This window comes from Oryzias latipes, chromosome 7 (genome assembly GCF_002234675.1).
Source record: "Oryzias latipes chromosome 7, ASM223467v1".
Lineage (NCBI taxonomy): Eukaryota > Metazoa > Chordata > Actinopteri > Beloniformes > Adrianichthyidae > Oryzias > Oryzias latipes.
In genome coordinates, this window is record NC_019865.2 from 19,115,114 (window position 1) to 19,133,004 (window position 17,891).

Sequence of the window (17,891 nt, forward strand, 5' to 3'; positions counted from 1 at the left end):
TGGACAAAAATGTCCAGTGTGACGTGTGATTAAAGAGTTTCAGGTGTACAAAACTGGTGAGACCAGCCGTGTTGTTCGACGTAACCCTTGTGCTATCCTAGGCACTTTAACATTGGGAGTTGGGTCATCTAGACCCACTAGACAGTGCGCTGAACCTTTTTTCTTCAATGATTTGTGATCTTCACTGGTGTCCATGGATTACATGAAATCTTTCCACCTTTATCCACCTTTGTCATGGGAGGGAGAACATGTCAATGTAAGGGTGGGGTCATCTAAGATAACACAAGGGCTAGAGACAGTGGGGAAAAGACAAGAAGCAGAGCTGGAGGTAGCAGAGATGAAGATCCTGAGGTTCTCTTTGGGAGAGACCTGGATGGATAGGATCAGGAATGAGGACATTGGAGGGACAGTTCATGTTGGAGGTTTTGGAGACTGAGAAGGTTCTGACATGTTCAGAGGAGAGACTGTGAATATATTGGTAGAAGGATGCAGAGTCGAGAGCTGCTAGGCAAGAGGTCTAGCGGAAAACCAAAGAGGAGGTTTATGGATGCAGTGAACAAAGACATGAAGGTAGTTGGTGTTAGAGGAGACGATGAAGAAGACAGGGTTAGATGGACGAAGCTGATACGCTGGGAAACCTCCTGAAGGGAAAATCTGAAAGGAAAAGATACTTCTTACACTACACATTCATGGTTTATAGTAGACTTGCTATAATTAAAGTATAAATAAACTTTAAGTGCATAACTTTTTGCTAAGGGAAGTAACATTTTATTTTATTATAAACTGCTAAATTTGGACAAACAGATAATATCTCATATTCTGAAATCCAAATTAATTTTGAGAGCAAAGTTGATCTGTAATTTCCTTTTAGAAGTTGTCGGCATTCCAGAGACAGAAGACGCAGAACAAAAGTACATAAAATGTCATGTTTATTTTGTTTAAGTCATAATTCACTTGTCATTGTAAACTATTTTCAAATACAAAGCATTCTTTACAGCATCAGGCAGGAAATGTCTCAGTTTTTACACATTTTCTGTCTCTTTTGATAAATAGAGGGAAGAGGCGTGTCTGGTCACGCTAGCACGCTGCAGTAGTGTGGTGGATATATGATTATATTTAGTGCACTTATTGCATTACAATGCAACCATCCCAAAATTAAGTAGTGCAACTTTATTTTCTACTCACACAAAAGAGGAAGTCCAGATGGTCTAAGGCGATTATAGATTTTCAATGTTAGACTTCATATTGCATACAGAATGAGACAGGAGATTAAACAATAACCTTTGTAAAAATTGTGCTTCATAAATTGGAAAAAGCTTCAACTGCTTACGAGCTGGAAAATTGGTCTGTTCAGAAGAACGTTCTTTGCCAAAATAGAAGGAAAATATCTAACTAGGAAACTGAGACATGTTCAGAAATCATTTAATTCAGGTTTATTTAATTTGAGGGAATAAAGTTCAACTTATTTTTAATTTGGGACTGGTTATTATGAGTTCTTATGAAAGTGCTTCAGTGAGAAATATTGTCGTCTTAAGTGGTAAAAGAGAACAAAGTTATTATTTTTTTTGTAATAAGTGGTGTGAGGAGTGAGTAGCTCCAAAGACAAGAATATCCCTACAAGACAACAAGGAGAGTCGGATCAATGCATTATTAAAGTACTTAACAGTGGAAAAAAAGAAACCCCCCCAAAAAAGGAACGAACGTAAGAATTTCATGCAACACTTGCATAGATTTTTCTTTAACCATGCTAATTTTTTTCTATTAAAAATATACAGAACACTAGGTAAATACCCGTGAGACATGGAAGCAGTAACCCAGTAAAACACTGACCCTGTGAACGGACGGCGACGGTTCAGCCACTCTGCAGCCTCACGTCAAACTCGTCATCGGTTCAAGGACTAGAAATAATGCAGGAACAGAATGACGTCATGTCACAGGTGCTACGAGTCCCTTCAGGAGCCTGACGTGGAGTTGACTTACACATGAGAGGCCATCTTTTTTACAACCCATCTGTCAAACCAGTGTGATGCGATGTCGCACACAGAGAGGGTGTGACCAGCTTTGGGGGAATGTGGATGCTACAATCAGTAACGTGCTACAATCAGATCGAGTGTGAGCGTGGGAGACGCAGGTGGCGAGGGAGGTGCAAAAGGCATGCGTGCTTACATTCTTGATTCCAAGAGGAGCTGCGGCGTTGCAGCGTGTGCTTGACGTGGGTGAAATGGCAGGATGTAAACAAACGTTTTGGACGCCCAGCTTTTAGAGACTGATTGTGCAACAGCAAAGGCGAGTGATGCACCGTGGGTGACGCTCTTCTGCAGCCCCCACACGGCAGGGACTCGCACGGCGGCTGTTACGGAGGCTGCATGTGCTTGATCATTCAGCCAAAACATGGCGGGCAACAAACAAGTCAGCATCCACAGATTCAAACAAATGAAGAAGCAATTGAACAAAAGTGCCCATTAAGTATTTACACTGGAATCATTACTTAGTAGCCATAAATGAAGTCAACACGGGACATTCTTTCTTTACTGAGTCCATAAAGATCATTCGCTTCCTGTTCAGACGCAATGTGCAAAAAAAGTCTTCAAATAATTATCCATGCAATAGTAAAGATAGAAGTTTTAAGGCCAGTATAAGAGACATCCTACCGTTGACAAACCTTAAGCAAAGACGCTAAAGTTTGAGTTTGTGTACAGCTGGCAGCCTGAAACCTTCCTGTTCCAGGTGGGAGGGGCCCTGCTTCTACATGACTAGAGCCCACTCAGGACAAGCTTGAGAGTTATTAACTGAGATGTTGGATCATAAACCTGTCTGTGGATCTTCTAGACAAGGACTTTGCTTTAAATAATTATTTAGGGAATGTGTGGCAGTCGAAGGGCTTGGGGGACCTTGATGGAGGCTGGTGGGGCCCGTGCTTCAGTAGGTGTCTCGGGGCCACGGGCGGCTCCGCTGGCGGTTGTTCCTCTGGTTGTGACCCTGCTGAGCGTCGCGCTGCAGCAGCCTGTCCTGGGACTCGTGCCCGTTGGCGTTGTGGGGGCCGCCCGTGTGCCCGCGCTGAGACGGGTACATGTCCCTGTATGTGCGAACGTGGCGGGGGGAGGTGTACTCGTCGTCTTCCTCGTCTTCTTCCTCCTCCTCCTCTTCATCCTCCACAGCCACCCTGTGACAGGGGCTCCCCCTGAAGCCGCGGGACACAGAGTCGCTGGCCTCGTCTGATGGCATAAGGCTGTCCTGCTCCAAAGGGGAATGGACCTCTTCGCCTGCCTCCTCCTCGTCGGCCTCCAAGCCCTCCGTCTCATGTGGGGGTGTCTGGTTCTTGTTCTTGAGGAGGCAGGAATTTGTAGAAAAAAAAACAGGTCAAAAAGGAAGGTTTAGAGCAAAAACTACAGCCTCCAGAGGCAGCTGCTGTTAATATCCCCAAAGGTGATCTGGTTCCAATCTGCATTTTTAAGGGTGGACACTGAGGAGATGTTCTTTAGTATGACCCCTTAATCGTAACATCTCCAGAAACCTCCTCCCTACCGCCACTGTTTTGTGCTGAACAAATCTTACATGGATTTATTTTTCTAACAATAAATCCCCAATCATAAATATATAATTCACTGAATATGTTCAGGAAAAATCCTTTCTGCTCCATACGGAATAGTTCATGTTTGCCCCTCTAAAACATACTGACCAGCTACATAGATTTTGTTTAAATATATGATATAACCTCACAATCTAAAAAAAACATGAAATGCAAGTTTCTTTTAAGCTGATTTCAGATCCAAAGAAACCAGTATGATCATTCTCAACTCACCTAAACAAAAAATACAAAAATGTCATTTAAAAATAATAATTCTAGGCTGTCAATGGGATTTAATCGTTGTATGAATGTTTGACAAGACTATGAAATAAGGCTTTTGTTTTGTAGACAACAAGAACGTCTAAGAAGCAGATCAAATTACAGTCTGAAGGTGTTCATGTGGAACTCTGTTTTAACAAACAAATGAAATGGTCCATAACAGAGCTGCCTAAACCCAGGCCTGTAAGACTGACCACTTAACTTGTTTTCCAGTCATACCTGCAGATATCTTCTTTGGAAGAGTTTCCGGGTTCTGATTAATGGACTACAGCAAACCCGAGAACAGTTTAGACAGCTTCAAACAAGTAGGGTGGAGAACCTGAGGACTAAGTTTGGGCAACTCTGGTCTAAAAGCTTAAAAAATGCTAAACTATTAAAGCCTTAGTCACATTGGGGGTACGTGGAATTCACCCGTACTTGTGCTGCGGGTAATTGGGTTGTCCGGGTCCGTGGAGGCTCATAGAGAAGAGTGGCTGCATCTTCAACGGAGTGCAGGTGTGTGTTGTAGCCCTGGAGGCTCATAGGGCCACCTTAAGGGATGTCATGAAAATGGAACTTTGTCGTTAGGACCGGGCGGTTAATCGATTTAATCCATCGATTCGAATTTGTTGTATTTATTTTTTTGGGGAAAAAAAAAAAAAAATCGAGATTTTATCTTCCCAGGACTCTGCTAACTAATGGGCCCGTGGCACAGTACACAGGATTTGAGGGGGTTGAAAAAAAAAAGAAAAATCTGTACAACATGCCTGCGACTCACCTACGTCCCCCTGTAGTGTTTGCTACACCCAGCATGCCCGTAGAAAAACATGCACAAACATTCTATGGGCTCATCGAGTGGTCTGGGATCTTTATAATTCCTCCGGACCACCAACAGACAGCCCGTATCCACCCGTAAGGGGCAGATGTGACTAAGGCTTAAAACAAGCATTATGGGAGATCCTGACTTTTTACATGTAATCTGCGTTTACAGAAACAATCATCATGAATGACTAAACCACTCAAATACATGTGACTGTAGTGTTTACTTGCATTTAAATGGGCACCATCCAGTGAGAGTGTGAATATTCACAAACGTACCTTGCAAAAAGTCACTAGAATAGTAATCTTCATTGGATTACAGTGTAATCCCACAGGTGATCTCTGAATTATGGAGAGACCTCCCATAAAAAGTGTATGAGACAGTGATTTACAAGAAAAAAACAAACAAAAACAAAAAACACACAGAAAGAAACCAAGATGCAGAACAAAACCCCAAAAAATAAATCAGCAGGTGTTGGGGGCTTGAGGGTGGGTGGGTGGGGGGCAAATGCATATTATAAACCCTACTACTCACCCCTCTTTGTAAGCAGTCATTCAATTAATTCCTTTGTTTCAGAAAACTGCAAGAACGTTAAGCACGGATGAGTGAGGAGACAGACAACTGCAGGCAAAGCGAGACGCAGGAGTGAGTCTGAGATGAGAGAAGCTGGTAAACACAGTGACAACAAACGCCTTCAAAACCAGAGTCCCCAGTCAGGAGTCTTCCAAAAGCTGCGGGCCAAATGTCTGAGCCTGCAGATCGGGCTTACCTGGAGGCTGGACATGGCAGTGGGCGGGGTTATCAGACTCTGCTCCAGTAAAGGGTTCAGAGGGGTGTTGCCAGGGAGGTGAGTGGCTCGCCAGTAGACTTCCAGGTATTCGGCCAAGTGCTCACAGGCATCTTCCAGCTGGTTCTCATCCAAAATGACATCAAACATGTCCTGTAGGTAAACATCAGTAAAAGTCCAATTTTGGTATTCTATTTTAAAACAGACACCTTCTCAAATATGAGTGAGTTTAAGATAGAAGTGGATTTTGGGTGAGTTTTATTTTGAATAATTTAAAAGCAATAAAATAATACATAAATAATTAAACAGGAGCAGAGATCTGACACAAACACATTTTTGTCAGTGGATGCTTTTGGTGTTTTTAACATGTTCTTGTAGCATTTTTCTCACAATGGAGGACATGTATAAAGAAAATTAAACTTAAACCAGCAATTCCAATCGTTGTGATTCAGGAGCAGACAAAAAATCCTGTTTAAAAAACATTGTATTTGTGACGTAGAAACTAAAATTGGCAGACTACAAGCTATCTGCTCTGCTTCATTCTGACGCATCCACTTATAGACTAATAGATCCATGTACGTCTTTGTTTTCCTCGTCTGAGTTGGATCAACACTGTACAGCTGGATAGCTACAATATTGCTCACCTTTTTTGTTGCACTGGTAATGTTGGGTTGTGTGAGGGGCTGTAAGATAGCGGGAGAGAGTGCAAACAAATGGATGACGGGAAGTGGGGGGAGGTCTGCTCCTGGAAAACTGTCACACCCGCAACTCAGAGGGGAATTTCTAATGAACATCTCTCGCTAAGCAGAAACTATGTTCAAGAAAACGACACAGGTTTCTTGATTTTGGCTATAAACAGCATCATCAAAATGAAAAGATCGCTGGGAACACTTTTAGAATAGAAAAAAGTGAAGTTGGAGTGGGACTATAACACCGGCTGCTTTTTGGAGAACATTAAAAAAAACCATTGCTTTTGTACAGACCGTCATCAAGCCCGGCTTTCTCCACCATACTTTCCATGGAGACATTCATTCCATGAACTGGGGGCTGACAGACTCAACAGGGTCTCAGTCCCCTCCCTGAACATCTGGAGCATATTTATCATGGAAGCTTAGACGGAACAGGAACCCGTGCACTATGGAGAACATGTTAACTCACAGGAGGACACTGAGTGAGTTTGTCAGAAGCCATCATCTGCACATTCAGGTGTTTGCTCTGAGACTTGCCCCGGGACTTGATCAGCCTCTGCAGCACCTGAGACAGAAGAAGGATCAGACAGGACGGAGCGGTCTGAAGCTAGCGCTCGAGAGTGCCACGTACCTTTGGCGAGGAAACCTTAACGTAAACAATGATAGGAGCAAGGGAGGTTTTGGCGAGCTGTGCTGGGTGGTTGATGGTGTCGGCATCCAGAACCACCAACTGCAAAGTTTTGGCGAGCTCAAATATCCTCTCAATCTCACTCTGGACTTCAGCTGCTCAGAAAAAAAACAACACTTTGATGCATGCAGTCTTTCTTTGATACGTTCAAACCTATGCCGGTTTGGAGCTCACATTAAAGCAGTTACCTAGGCTAGAGCGGGTGTTGGATCGCTCCATTATGGGTCTTTTATTGAGGACAGACCTCTTTGCTAAGGAGAGGTCGGCAGTTACGTGGGTGATTGAAATTCTGTAAACAAACAGAAAAATCTCACAGAAATGTAAAAGAAATTCAATTTTTAGCAGTGTTGTTTTTGTCTCCATTTTTTCTACTGACCTTCCTTCAAATCTGTGTTTCAGAAAATCAAAAAGAGCTTTCTGCATCATATCGGTGACCTGGATGTAAAAAAAAAACATTAGAATGACCTTTTTTTCCAAGTTTAGTGTGCTTCACTGCTCATATGAAGACCATTTGTATCTTCACTCTCATTTTCAGTTGATCTAAAAACAGTTGGTAACGCTTTCTTTTACAGTACAGTACTTACAGTGTACTTAAGTGGTATTTACATGGTACTTATTGTGTAACTACTGGGTACTTTCAGGGTACTTACATGGTACTTTTTATGGAATTTACTGGGTACTTACAGTGTGTTTACATGATACTTTCTATGGGACTTTACTGGGTACTTACATGGTACTTTTTGTGTCTACTCTGTACTTGCATGGTACTTACCATGTATTTATATAGTGCTATTTGGTTCATACCTATGTGGTACATACTGTGTATTTATAATATTCTTACTGGGTATTCACATGTTGGCAAAGGTGTCTTTTGTGGTACTTACCACATGTAAGAACAAGGTAAGTACAAATAAAGTACCTTGACCTTTAGGTCTGCAGTCGCTGCATGTTTAATGATATTTACCATGAATTTACCACAGAAACTACCCCTTAAGTACACTAAAACTGTACTGTAAAAGAAAGTCAGCCCTATTTCCACTCAACTACATGGTACTTTCATTACTAAATACTGGGTATGTTCACTTGAATATTACTTGGTACTTACCCCTTAAGTACAATGAAACTGTACTGTAAAAGAAGGTCAGCCCTATTTCCACTCAACTACATGGTACTTTCAGTACTAAATACTGGGTATGTTCACTTGAATATTACTTGGTACTTACCCCTTAAGTACAATGAAACTGTACTGTAAAAGAAGGTCAGCCCTATTTCCACTCAACTACATGGTACTTTCAGTACTAAATACTGGGTATGTTCACTTGAATATTGCTTAGTACTTACCCCTTAAGTACAATGAAACTGGGCTGTAAAAGAAAGTCAGCCCTATTTCCACTCAACTACATGGTACTTTCAGTACTAAATACTGGGTATGTTCACTTGAATATTGCTTAGTACTTACCCCTTAAGTACAATAAAACTGTACTGTAAAAGAAAGTCAGCCCTATTTCCACTCTATTACTTGGTATTTTCATTACTAAATACTGGGTATGTTCACTTGAATATTGCTTAGTACTTACCCCTTGAGTACAATGAAACTGGGCTGTAAAAGAAAGTCAGCCCTATTTCCACTCAACTACATGGTAATTTCAGTAGTAAATGCTGGGTATGTTCACGTATTACCTTCCCGTACAGTGTACATACACACTTGGTCTTCTGACCTTACCAAATGAGACAATGTTAACTTGTTGGTAAAGGTCAAATAACTGCATTGTAAAAACATATTCCTACTTCTTGTAACATGAGGCAAATTTAAAGAGAAACAAGACAGCAGTGAAAACAACAATCTTTAATATGATACACTTCTGCAGCATACAAAGTGTCATCACAATGAAATATGTTTTAAGTACAAAACAGTGCAATGGAGCATTCCAAAAAACACATTATTGGCCTGAGGGTCGTGCTTTTTGTCCGACAGAATTCTTTCAGCAGAGTTTGGTAACGGTGCAGGACTTCTTCAGGGGTTGTAACTGCAAGAAAAATCAAAATAAAAGCTCAACTGAACCTAAAAAGCATTACGACTTTGATGAAGTACAAAATGTATTTTACTTATTTAATTATTTCTGTATTGAGTTTGATAAATCCCTGAATTCCTTATTGCTTTGACTGCAATGCTTGAAATTAATCAATTATCCTCATTTATAAACATGATAATAAATTATTCAAAACTTGACTTTTTTAAAATATTGTTCTAAATATGAACTTGTTTTAATATAAAATGTCAGGAAAATATGTAAAACAACAATGCTAAATATTTACTTTTAATACTAAAATCCCCCCGAGTGTGTGTTTTGGTTAAATAGATCGGGGCGAGCAAAGGTGCAAATTCCCAGCGCACTTGAATGCCGCATGACAACCACCATGGTAAACGTGCATTAATCCGGAGAGCCTCGAGGCGCGTGAAAGTTTGAAGTTCTCTTCATTTAGCAGGTAAGCCAGTGTTTTTGTTTTAGTAAATATTGGATAAATTACATGTAAATATTTAAACTGATCAAACTTTATAAAGAAGCTAATTTCGTGATTTCAGCTGCTCTCTCTCTCTGTGTTTGAAACGTGACGTAAGAGCATGTCTGCTACTGCAATAATTCAGTTATTTCATGTATAAATTTTCAAAGTTTGTAATGAAAATCTACAAACATTGTTGTTACTTACCAGGAGAGGGGCACCTAAACAAGCACGTCGCCTAAATGATAAAGTCTGTTGTTCTGTGCACGTTTGACTGAGCTCACGTCTTTCTGGGAAAATCAAAGAAAGGCGTTTATTTAAAATAATGATGACGTACTTCCGTTTTTTTACCGCTTCAGATCAGCTATGGTGAAGAAGACATCCCAGACGAATCCGTGAAGCCACAGGAGAGTAAGCAAAGTAAGTTAAATCCACCAAGTGGACATATTATTTACAATAATGAAGAGTTTAACTGCATTTTCCCCATTTTCTTTTCTTTCTTTGTTTTATTTTATTTTTATTTATTTATTTATTTTCAAATATGATAGAGACAATACCACCCAACAGTGAAGGTAACTGTTTGAAAATTTAAAACATATTTTTGAGTAACTGTGTTGACTTTGAAATTGCCTATTTATTTATTTTTTTCCTTTTCTTTTACACTGCCATGTTTTTCATGCTAATGCAAATTAGGTGCGAATAATATTTATAAAAAAGAAATACACACAGCAATTGCCAATTAAAACATTACTAAGACATTCTTTGTCTAAACAAATTAGATTTTTTATGGCAATTTTGATTTTTTTCTTTGATTTCTTTTTTGTTGTTTTTGTTTATGTAACTAAAATATAAAGTTGTGAATGATTTATCATGTTTTTATACCATGGTCCGGTTGAATACTCGATTCTGATTGGCTGCTGGGTACGCGTTAAAACCTGATAACCGCACGGTGAAAAAAGAAGTTCCGGTCGGCTAGCTTAAATGATTTGTATCACTGCGCCGGCTTCTGTAAAACAACCTTTTGCTTCATCATCGGGGCAAAAACAAGCGGTAAGCGATTAACTTTCCCTCTGAATTGATGCTTTATTCAACCCATCGGGACGATCAGCATATATATATCGCCGAATCTTAACTGCAGCGGTGGTGCTGCGCGACGCGGACTATATGTCACGTAACATATAGTCCGCTATTTATGAGAAAAGTGATACAAATCGAAAAAAAAAACCAAGAATTAAGGACTAAAACCTGGTTAATATGTATTGCTTTTGTAAGTGACCATGGTATAAGCGGGTTAATGGCCTTCGAAGTGTGCGGTTACTACTTTCGCGTCGGACGGTTCAGGCTTCCACGGCGTGCGTTAAAAAGTAGTAACCGCACACTTCGTCGGCCATTAACCCTTACATAAATGAGGATAATAGATTAATTTCAAGCATTGCAGTCAAAGCGATAAAAAATGCACAGAGATTTATCAAACTCATTACAGAAATGATTAAATAAGTAAATATATTTTGTACTTCATCAAAGTCGTAATGCTTTTTAGGTTCAGTTGAGCTTTTATTTTGATTTTTCTTGCAGTTACAACCCCTGAAGAAGTCCTGCACCGTTACCAAACTCTGCTGAAAGAATTCTGACGGACAAAAAGCACGACCCTCAGGCCAATAATGTGTTTTTTGGAATGCTCCATTGCACTGTTTTGTACTTAAAACATATTTCATTGTGATGACACTTTGTATGCTGCAGAAGTGTATCATATTAAAGATTGTTGTTTTCACTGCTGTCTTGTTTCTCTTTAAATTTGCCTCATGTTACAAGAAGTAGGAATATGTTTTTACAATGCAGTTATTTGACCTTTACCAACAAGTTAACATTGTCTCATTTGGTAAGGTCAGAAGACCAAGTGTGTATGTACACTGTACGGGAAGGTAATACGTGAACATACCCAGCATTTACTACTGAAAGTACCATGTAATAGAGTGGAAATAGGGCTGACTTTCTTTTACAGCCCAGTTTCATTGTACTTAAGGGGTAAGTACCAAGTAATATTCAAGTGAACATACCCAGTATTTAGTAATGAAAATACCAAGTAATAGAGTGGAAATAGGGCTGACTTTCTTTTACAGTACAGTTTTATTGTACTTAAGGGGTAAGTACCAAGTAATATTCAAGTGAACATACCCAGTATTTAGTACTGAAAGTACCATGTAGTTGAGTGGAAATAGGGCTGACTTTCTTTTACAGTACAGTTTTAGTGTACTTAAGGGGTAGTTTCTGTGGTAAATTCATGGTAAATACCATGAAACATGCAGCGAGTGCAGACCTAAAGGTCAAGGTACTTTATTTGTACTTACCTTGTTCTTACATGTGGTAAGTACCATAAAAGACACCTTTGCCAACATGTGAATACCCAGTAAGAATATTATAAATACACAGTATGTACCACATAGGTATGAACCAAATAGCACTACAGAGTAGACACAAAAAGTACCATGTAAGTACCCAGTAAAGTCCCATAGAAAGTACCATGTAAACACACTGTAAGTACCCAGTAAATTCCATAAAAAGTACCATGTAAGTACCCTGAAAGTACCCAGTAGTTACACAATAAGTACCATGTAAATACCACTTAAGTACACTGTAAGTAATGTACTGTAAAAGAAAGCGTTACCAAACAGTTTTTTTCTTTTTCTTTACATTTGACTGGGCATTGGGTGAGTGGGATACAACCTAGAAAGGCCCAGTATAAACAGTTGAGAGCAAAGTTCTGGACCTGAATCACACTGGAAGTTCAGACCGTGTTTGCTGCTGCCCCCTACTGGAGTTGTGGACTTACTGTCCAGGTTAATGCTAAAAAAACACAAGGACAAGCCTCTTTCCTTCTTTCCTTCTTCACTGCTGGTGTCTGGGTTTAGTGTTTGGTATATAGATTTCCTTCCTTAAAAATGTAGCCCTTTTTTTTTTGGCAGGAAGTGTCTGGATACATTTTCTGGTTTTCAATTGTTTGTGTCCGAGGCTTAAATGTGTAGCTTGCTTGTTCGTGTTTATTGAATGTAACTGAATGGCAAATCCAGAATAGCGGTAATCTGAAACTAAAGAAAGTGGATTAAGTACCTCTTTGTGTTCTAATTTGGTCTCCTAAACAAGAAGCTACAGTCACACCAAGAGGAAAGATCTGACTCTATAAAAGACCTCTCATTTGATTTGAGAAATACCCTGGGAGATAAAATATTCAGATTAAGGTTGTAGATTTTAGGAACAATCTACTAACTGGACATTTATGCAAAATAAGCTAGCTTCATGTTTGTCAGAACTATATGCTCTTTGTTGGCCAAACGGATGTTTAGTAACTTTGTCTAAAGAGAAACATTATTTATATTTGGAACTTTTTCTTTGTTCTCTCTGACATTCCTCTGCAGACATTTTCACTTTATGTTGACATAAATTCATGACAGTCATTTTCTTTATCACTATGAAAATCCCAAATACTCACAATGTTCAGTAACAACTTTCCGAAATCATAATTGATCTGGATGAGTTTAGCACTTACTAATCTACAACAAAAGTCTTTAGTGTTTCTAACGAGTTTGAATACAGTAACCCCTCAGAGTGAATGAAGCATCTGTGCTGTCAGCAGGAGGCGTCAGAAGGAGATGCTGACCTCGTATCCCTTCAGAGAAGGCCCCACGAGGACCACCGGCCTCATGGAGGGCACCACGTCATAAGGAGGGACATGCTCCTGCAAGAAACAGACAGAGAACAAAAGGGGAGAAGATGAAGAGTTGATAACACAGAGAAAAGGTTATTCCACAGTTAAGTTTTACTTGATAGTACATTTTGGGTTTTTTCATTTATGATTTTATAAAGAAAGATAATTCCTTGAACAACTTTAGATGCAAAGAGTAAAATTTTATAATGTATAATTTGTTTTTTATAATGTATAATTTGTTTTTCTTTACATAAAGATATAAATTAATCTTTGCTTCACTTTTTTGTGAAAAAAAATATAAATATTTATAAAGAACATTTTGTATTAGAAAATCTTGTATAGTTAAAAAGTAGAGACCTACCTGTTTTTGCTTCTGTTTGGCTTGTGAAAACAAACAGAAACAGTAAATGAGTGCAGAAAAGGCAGCAACAATGTGGCATTTTGCAGGAGTGAAGAAGTTTGCAATACTTACATTCACCTGCAGATGGCGGTGTGGTCCTCCAGCTCCCTGTCACCATGTCGCCTAAACTGGAGGAGTTTCCTCCAGTCTTCCTGCAACGGCATTGTCACGCTGAATTACCAGCCTTCTAAAGGGAATATGAACCCTTTAAGAAGCCTCATGCACCAGAATGCATTTTCCTACCTTTGTTTCTGCTCCTGTTTGAGTCTCATGGCTTCCAGTCGCAGAGGGCTGGGGATGAAGGCGATGTCTGCTCCTTCTTTCACTAACCGACCAATCCACCAGTCATTGTTGTACTTCTGTAGAACCCAGCGAAAGCAAGGTGTGACGCAGGTTTCTCCTAAATACTGCACAGTAATGCAGTGCACTGTCATGGCTGCTCACTTCTTTGATGTGCAGGAAGTCTTTGGCATCAAAGTTGACTGCAGCTCCTTGGACGGGACAGTCCTCATCCAGCGCTCCACAGTAACTCACATTTGTCTTGACCGCAAATGCTACAGGTTTGGACTACGGTAACAACAAAACCAACACATTCTTGAAGGAAAAGAGGTATAGACACTGCTATCTGGAAAAATACTTAAAACAAAGGCGCATTTATTGCAAATTCTTTTTCTTTCTGACAAAATAGCTGGACTCCGCCTTAGAGAAGCCCAACACAAACCGCCCAACAAGCTGTGCTTGGTTGCAGACTGGATAATAATTGATGTTTATTTAAAAAAAAAACAAGTGAGAAACAGCAGATAATCTATAGAATTTTACACAAGTGGGTCCTTGTTCAGTCCATTTTGGAACTTCACGATAGAAGCTAAAAAAATCTGTCTAAACAGCAGATCATGATAAATATAGACATTAGTTTTTGTATAATTTTCAACATTAACATTTAATTTAACATTTTTAACATAACATTTTGTTTTTTGCGGGCATTTTAAGGTTATTTCATTGAAGTTCCCATCAATAAATGTTATTTTTTTCCCGTTATACTTTCTCGTCAAACTCAAACCTTCAGGCTGACAATGACCATGCACATGTCCTCCTACATTCACGCTTCTACAAGCGTTCATCATGAAGAGTGAAGTATATTGCATGTTTTGGCTGGTGAATCCCATCAAACTGCATGGAATACCTTAGCTCTGTCGAGCTGTTGTTGTGCCTGGCGTTCGGCTTCGCGCCGATACGCCTCGCGGTCCTCCTCGGCTGACAGGTCTGAATCCGACGGTCTACTGGTATACGAATCAGCCGACCCCTGCAAAAAAACAGAGCTGTCATCGTTTTTTCATGTTCTTGCTAAGATATCTTCTATTACCTCCCCCTAAAAGCATGATTACTTCGCTGTAATAAACTGAGATCCCAGTGAGCTTTCATGTGTTGTTTTTGCTCTGCAGGTGTGAGTGCAAATTTGTGTCTCACATTCATGCGCGGACCCACCAAACAATGTGTTCCTCTCACACACCAGCCATCTTCTGACAAACCAAATATAGCACAAAGGAGCCAACTGCTTCCTCCTCTCTCCTGCTTGGCCCCAATCCATTCCAGCGTCCCCCACAGTGCAGCACATATACATCCTTTCTTCCCCCACTTTTTCCTCCAAGGACATCTTCTCATTAGCAAAATACATGCTGGTTATCCATTTTCAATGTAAGCAGTTTAGGGACACGGCCCATGGGATGCAACGGACGTTGAGCCAAAAGACAAAGCAAAGCCGTCACACTGTGTGACCTGTCATCACTTCCACACATGTCTGATGCTTGTAGATTAGTGCTGGTATTCAATCAGAGAAGTAAGTGAAGGGGGCATTAACTGGCACTAGGACTAATTTGTTATGATTTGATCAGTCCGTAGAAAAAAAAAAAAAAGATCTCTGGAAATTGAAAATCTATATTACAATTAATCATCGTTGCTGCAGCCTGTGTATAATGTGTTGTAAGTTAATGAAAAGACACAAAAAAAAGTCTGCAACCATATTGCTGATTTCCACAGAGAAAAGACCAAAAAGACAACATCATGAAGGCTCTGTGGAGGCAGCAGGAGTATGTTATGAGCGTCTGACAAGTCTCCTTTATTTGGCGCCCACCTGATTTTTCTGAGAGGAAAACGATGCCGCGGAAACCAAACCAAGTCGGGTAAGAACATCATGAGAAAAAAAAAAGAGATGGAAAGAATCTGCTGCTGAAGAAAAAGAAAGATGGGAAATGGTCAGTTAATCTCACAATATGTTGTAAACAAACCAAAATCTTCACTACCATAACCACAATACTTTTTTGTGCTTCTACAGTACAACAGCTTGGTCCTGGTCATCCATCTTGCAAGCGTACACCAACAGATCCTCGGGAGAACCAATTAACATCAGCACAAGTTCAGGCACCAAACCCAAAAAGAAAGGCCTAAATACCAAAAACAACAACCTCCTTTCATCCCTCCCCCTGCAACTCAGAAAGCGTGCATGCAACACCAGAAAAATGCTCAGCGACTGCACCGATACAAGCAAACACCTCTCCTCGTTTCTTTTTCCGGTGTGGCATTGGCGTTAGATAACCATATCTGATTTCTAGCACTCAGAATCTCTGCGGGGCAACACTGCACCAGCGCCGGCGGAGAGGAGGGTGAGGCGGAACAGGCGGAAAGAGGAGAGGGGAGGGGAAAGATCAGATGAGGGAACAACTGACACGATACACAGGGAGCGCTGTTTATAAGAAACTGATGGATGGTTGGCGAGAAGAAAGAAGCGAGTCTTCCTTCAGCGGGAGATGAAAATAGACCAGAAAAAATAAAGAAGTGGCATGATGATGATGGCTTTAGACTAATAGGAGAAACGAGGGAGGAAAAGGACAATAGTCCCATCATGCAGACATACACGGACAGACAGAGTTGCATACCTGGCTGATTAAAAGAACAACGCTGGAGTCGGAGAAAGACATGAATGTGAATTTTCTTACAGCAGTGGCTTTCCTGTGTGCGCTGGGAAAGCTCATAAGGACTAACAGACATGAAAGCAGAATAAACGTGGTGGTGGGTGCAGATCTATTTTGTTATTTTAGAAAATGTGACGCCACAGGTCTTTGCCTGTATGCTCACACATCTGTGTTTCGAGACAGAAAGCAGAAGGTTAAATCTAACTTTTTCTTTGCTTCTGTGGTTTTTTTTTCTTACTTACTGCAACACCGTTGGCCTCAACTCCTCAGAGAGGGACTGAGGAAGAAGTGTGTCATCCAGCTGGTTATGTCCTAGCGAGGGAAAGCTTCCTACTGTATGCGACACAACTATCATTTGATTAAAGATAACTGATTATTCTTTTTGACAGATATATTGAATCCAACATTTATTTAATATATAACTACTTGCTTGGTTTACCATTAATTTGATACTAAGACGACCTTTTATTTGAAGGTTTTTAGTCCATGTCATGGTACTCAGGGAAATTGTTATTGTTAAACAGCTAAATGTTCATTTATATTTAGGTGGATGGATAGTGTTAGTTTCCCTCTAGTAAATGGTAAATGGCGTATACTTATATAGCGCCTTTCTTCCTACAAGGACAAAGTGCTTTACAGTCACAGACCCATTCACCCAGTCACACACATGTGGCGGCTCTGCTGCCAAACACAGGCGCCCGCCTACCACCAGAGGCAAGGTGGGGTTCAGTGTCTTGCCCAAGGACACTTCCACTCATGGGCGTGCAAAGCGGGAATCGAACCTGCAATCTTACGATCATGGGTCGACCGCCCTACCGCTGCACCACGGCCGCCCGTCTTGTGCTTTGGTTTCAGGGTTTTCATTTGCTTTGTTCTTTGCAGGTTAGCTGTGCCTTCTCCTAGATGCCCTGTCCCCCTTGGTTCTCTTGGAAATGGTCACAGCTGCCTGCAGTTATCTCATTTGTTCTCATTATTTAAGGCGGTATCTTTTGTATGTTAATTGTCAGAGCATCCTTTGTATTGGTCTATTTTGCTATTAAACCTTTTAAATGATCTGGACTTGTTCGAGTCTTCCTGCTCCTGGGTTTATCTCTACCGTAACAGATGGTAGAGAACCAGCATCAACAGAGCTTCAAAACCTCTACTCCTAGAGCTAAATGATAAATTGCTGACAAAGAAGTGATTTTCTGAACCACTTGGAGAAAAACAGCTTATAAATGTGTGTAATACTAGTTACTTCTTTCTCATTTTTCTAGGTGACGTCCTTAGCCCCCTCTCCCATTTTTGTCCAGACAGTGAACAGGACTATCCTGAGGAAAATCACTTGTCACTAAAGCTACGTTCCCACCGCCCTCTGCAATGTGCGTTCAAGCAACCATTTCCAATGAAAAGTCTATGTAAACAGTCGTATAAGCGTGTTCGAGCTTCCACATTCAAACAAACACAAGTTTCTATGACTCTTCATTGAAAACTTTGACCAATCAGGGACTTGGATTTGGTATTCAAC

At 40.4% G+C, this 17,891-nt stretch overlaps 1 protein-coding gene across 4 annotated transcripts in view; it reads right to left on the reverse strand.

Moving 5' to 3' along the window:
* Nucleotides 1-17,891, reverse strand: part of LOC101157698 (voltage-dependent L-type calcium channel subunit beta-4) — a 32,203-nt gene that overhangs the window by 295 nt on the left and 14,017 nt on the right. Inside the window, exons 3-15 of one of the 4 annotated variants that reach the window (XM_011477395.3) lie at nucleotides 14,599-14,718; nucleotides 13,860-13,982; nucleotides 13,659-13,774; nucleotides 13,488-13,567; nucleotides 13,377-13,396; nucleotides 12,968-13,045; nucleotides 7,187-7,245; nucleotides 6,999-7,099; nucleotides 6,754-6,905; nucleotides 6,592-6,687; nucleotides 5,416-5,586; nucleotides 5,181-5,226; nucleotides 3,215-3,324 (exon numbers count right to left, since the gene is read on the reverse strand). In XM_011477395.3, the coding sequence (XP_011475697.1) occupies nucleotides 5,197-5,226; nucleotides 5,416-5,586; nucleotides 6,592-6,687; nucleotides 6,754-6,905; nucleotides 6,999-7,099; nucleotides 7,187-7,245; nucleotides 12,968-13,045; nucleotides 13,377-13,396; nucleotides 13,488-13,567; nucleotides 13,659-13,774; nucleotides 13,860-13,982; nucleotides 14,599-14,718 (1,146 nt within the window). In that variant the 3' untranslated portion in view covers nucleotides 3,215-3,324; nucleotides 5,181-5,196. Of the gene's footprint in view, nucleotides 1-912; nucleotides 3,325-5,180; nucleotides 5,313-5,415; nucleotides 5,587-6,591; nucleotides 6,688-6,753; nucleotides 6,906-6,998; nucleotides 7,100-7,186; nucleotides 7,246-12,967; nucleotides 13,046-13,376; nucleotides 13,397-13,487; nucleotides 13,568-13,658; nucleotides 13,775-13,859; nucleotides 13,983-14,598; nucleotides 14,719-17,891 lie in introns of those variants that run through there. The other 3 variants (XM_004070810.4, XM_011477393.3, XM_020704349.2) reach the window with 3 other exon arrangements.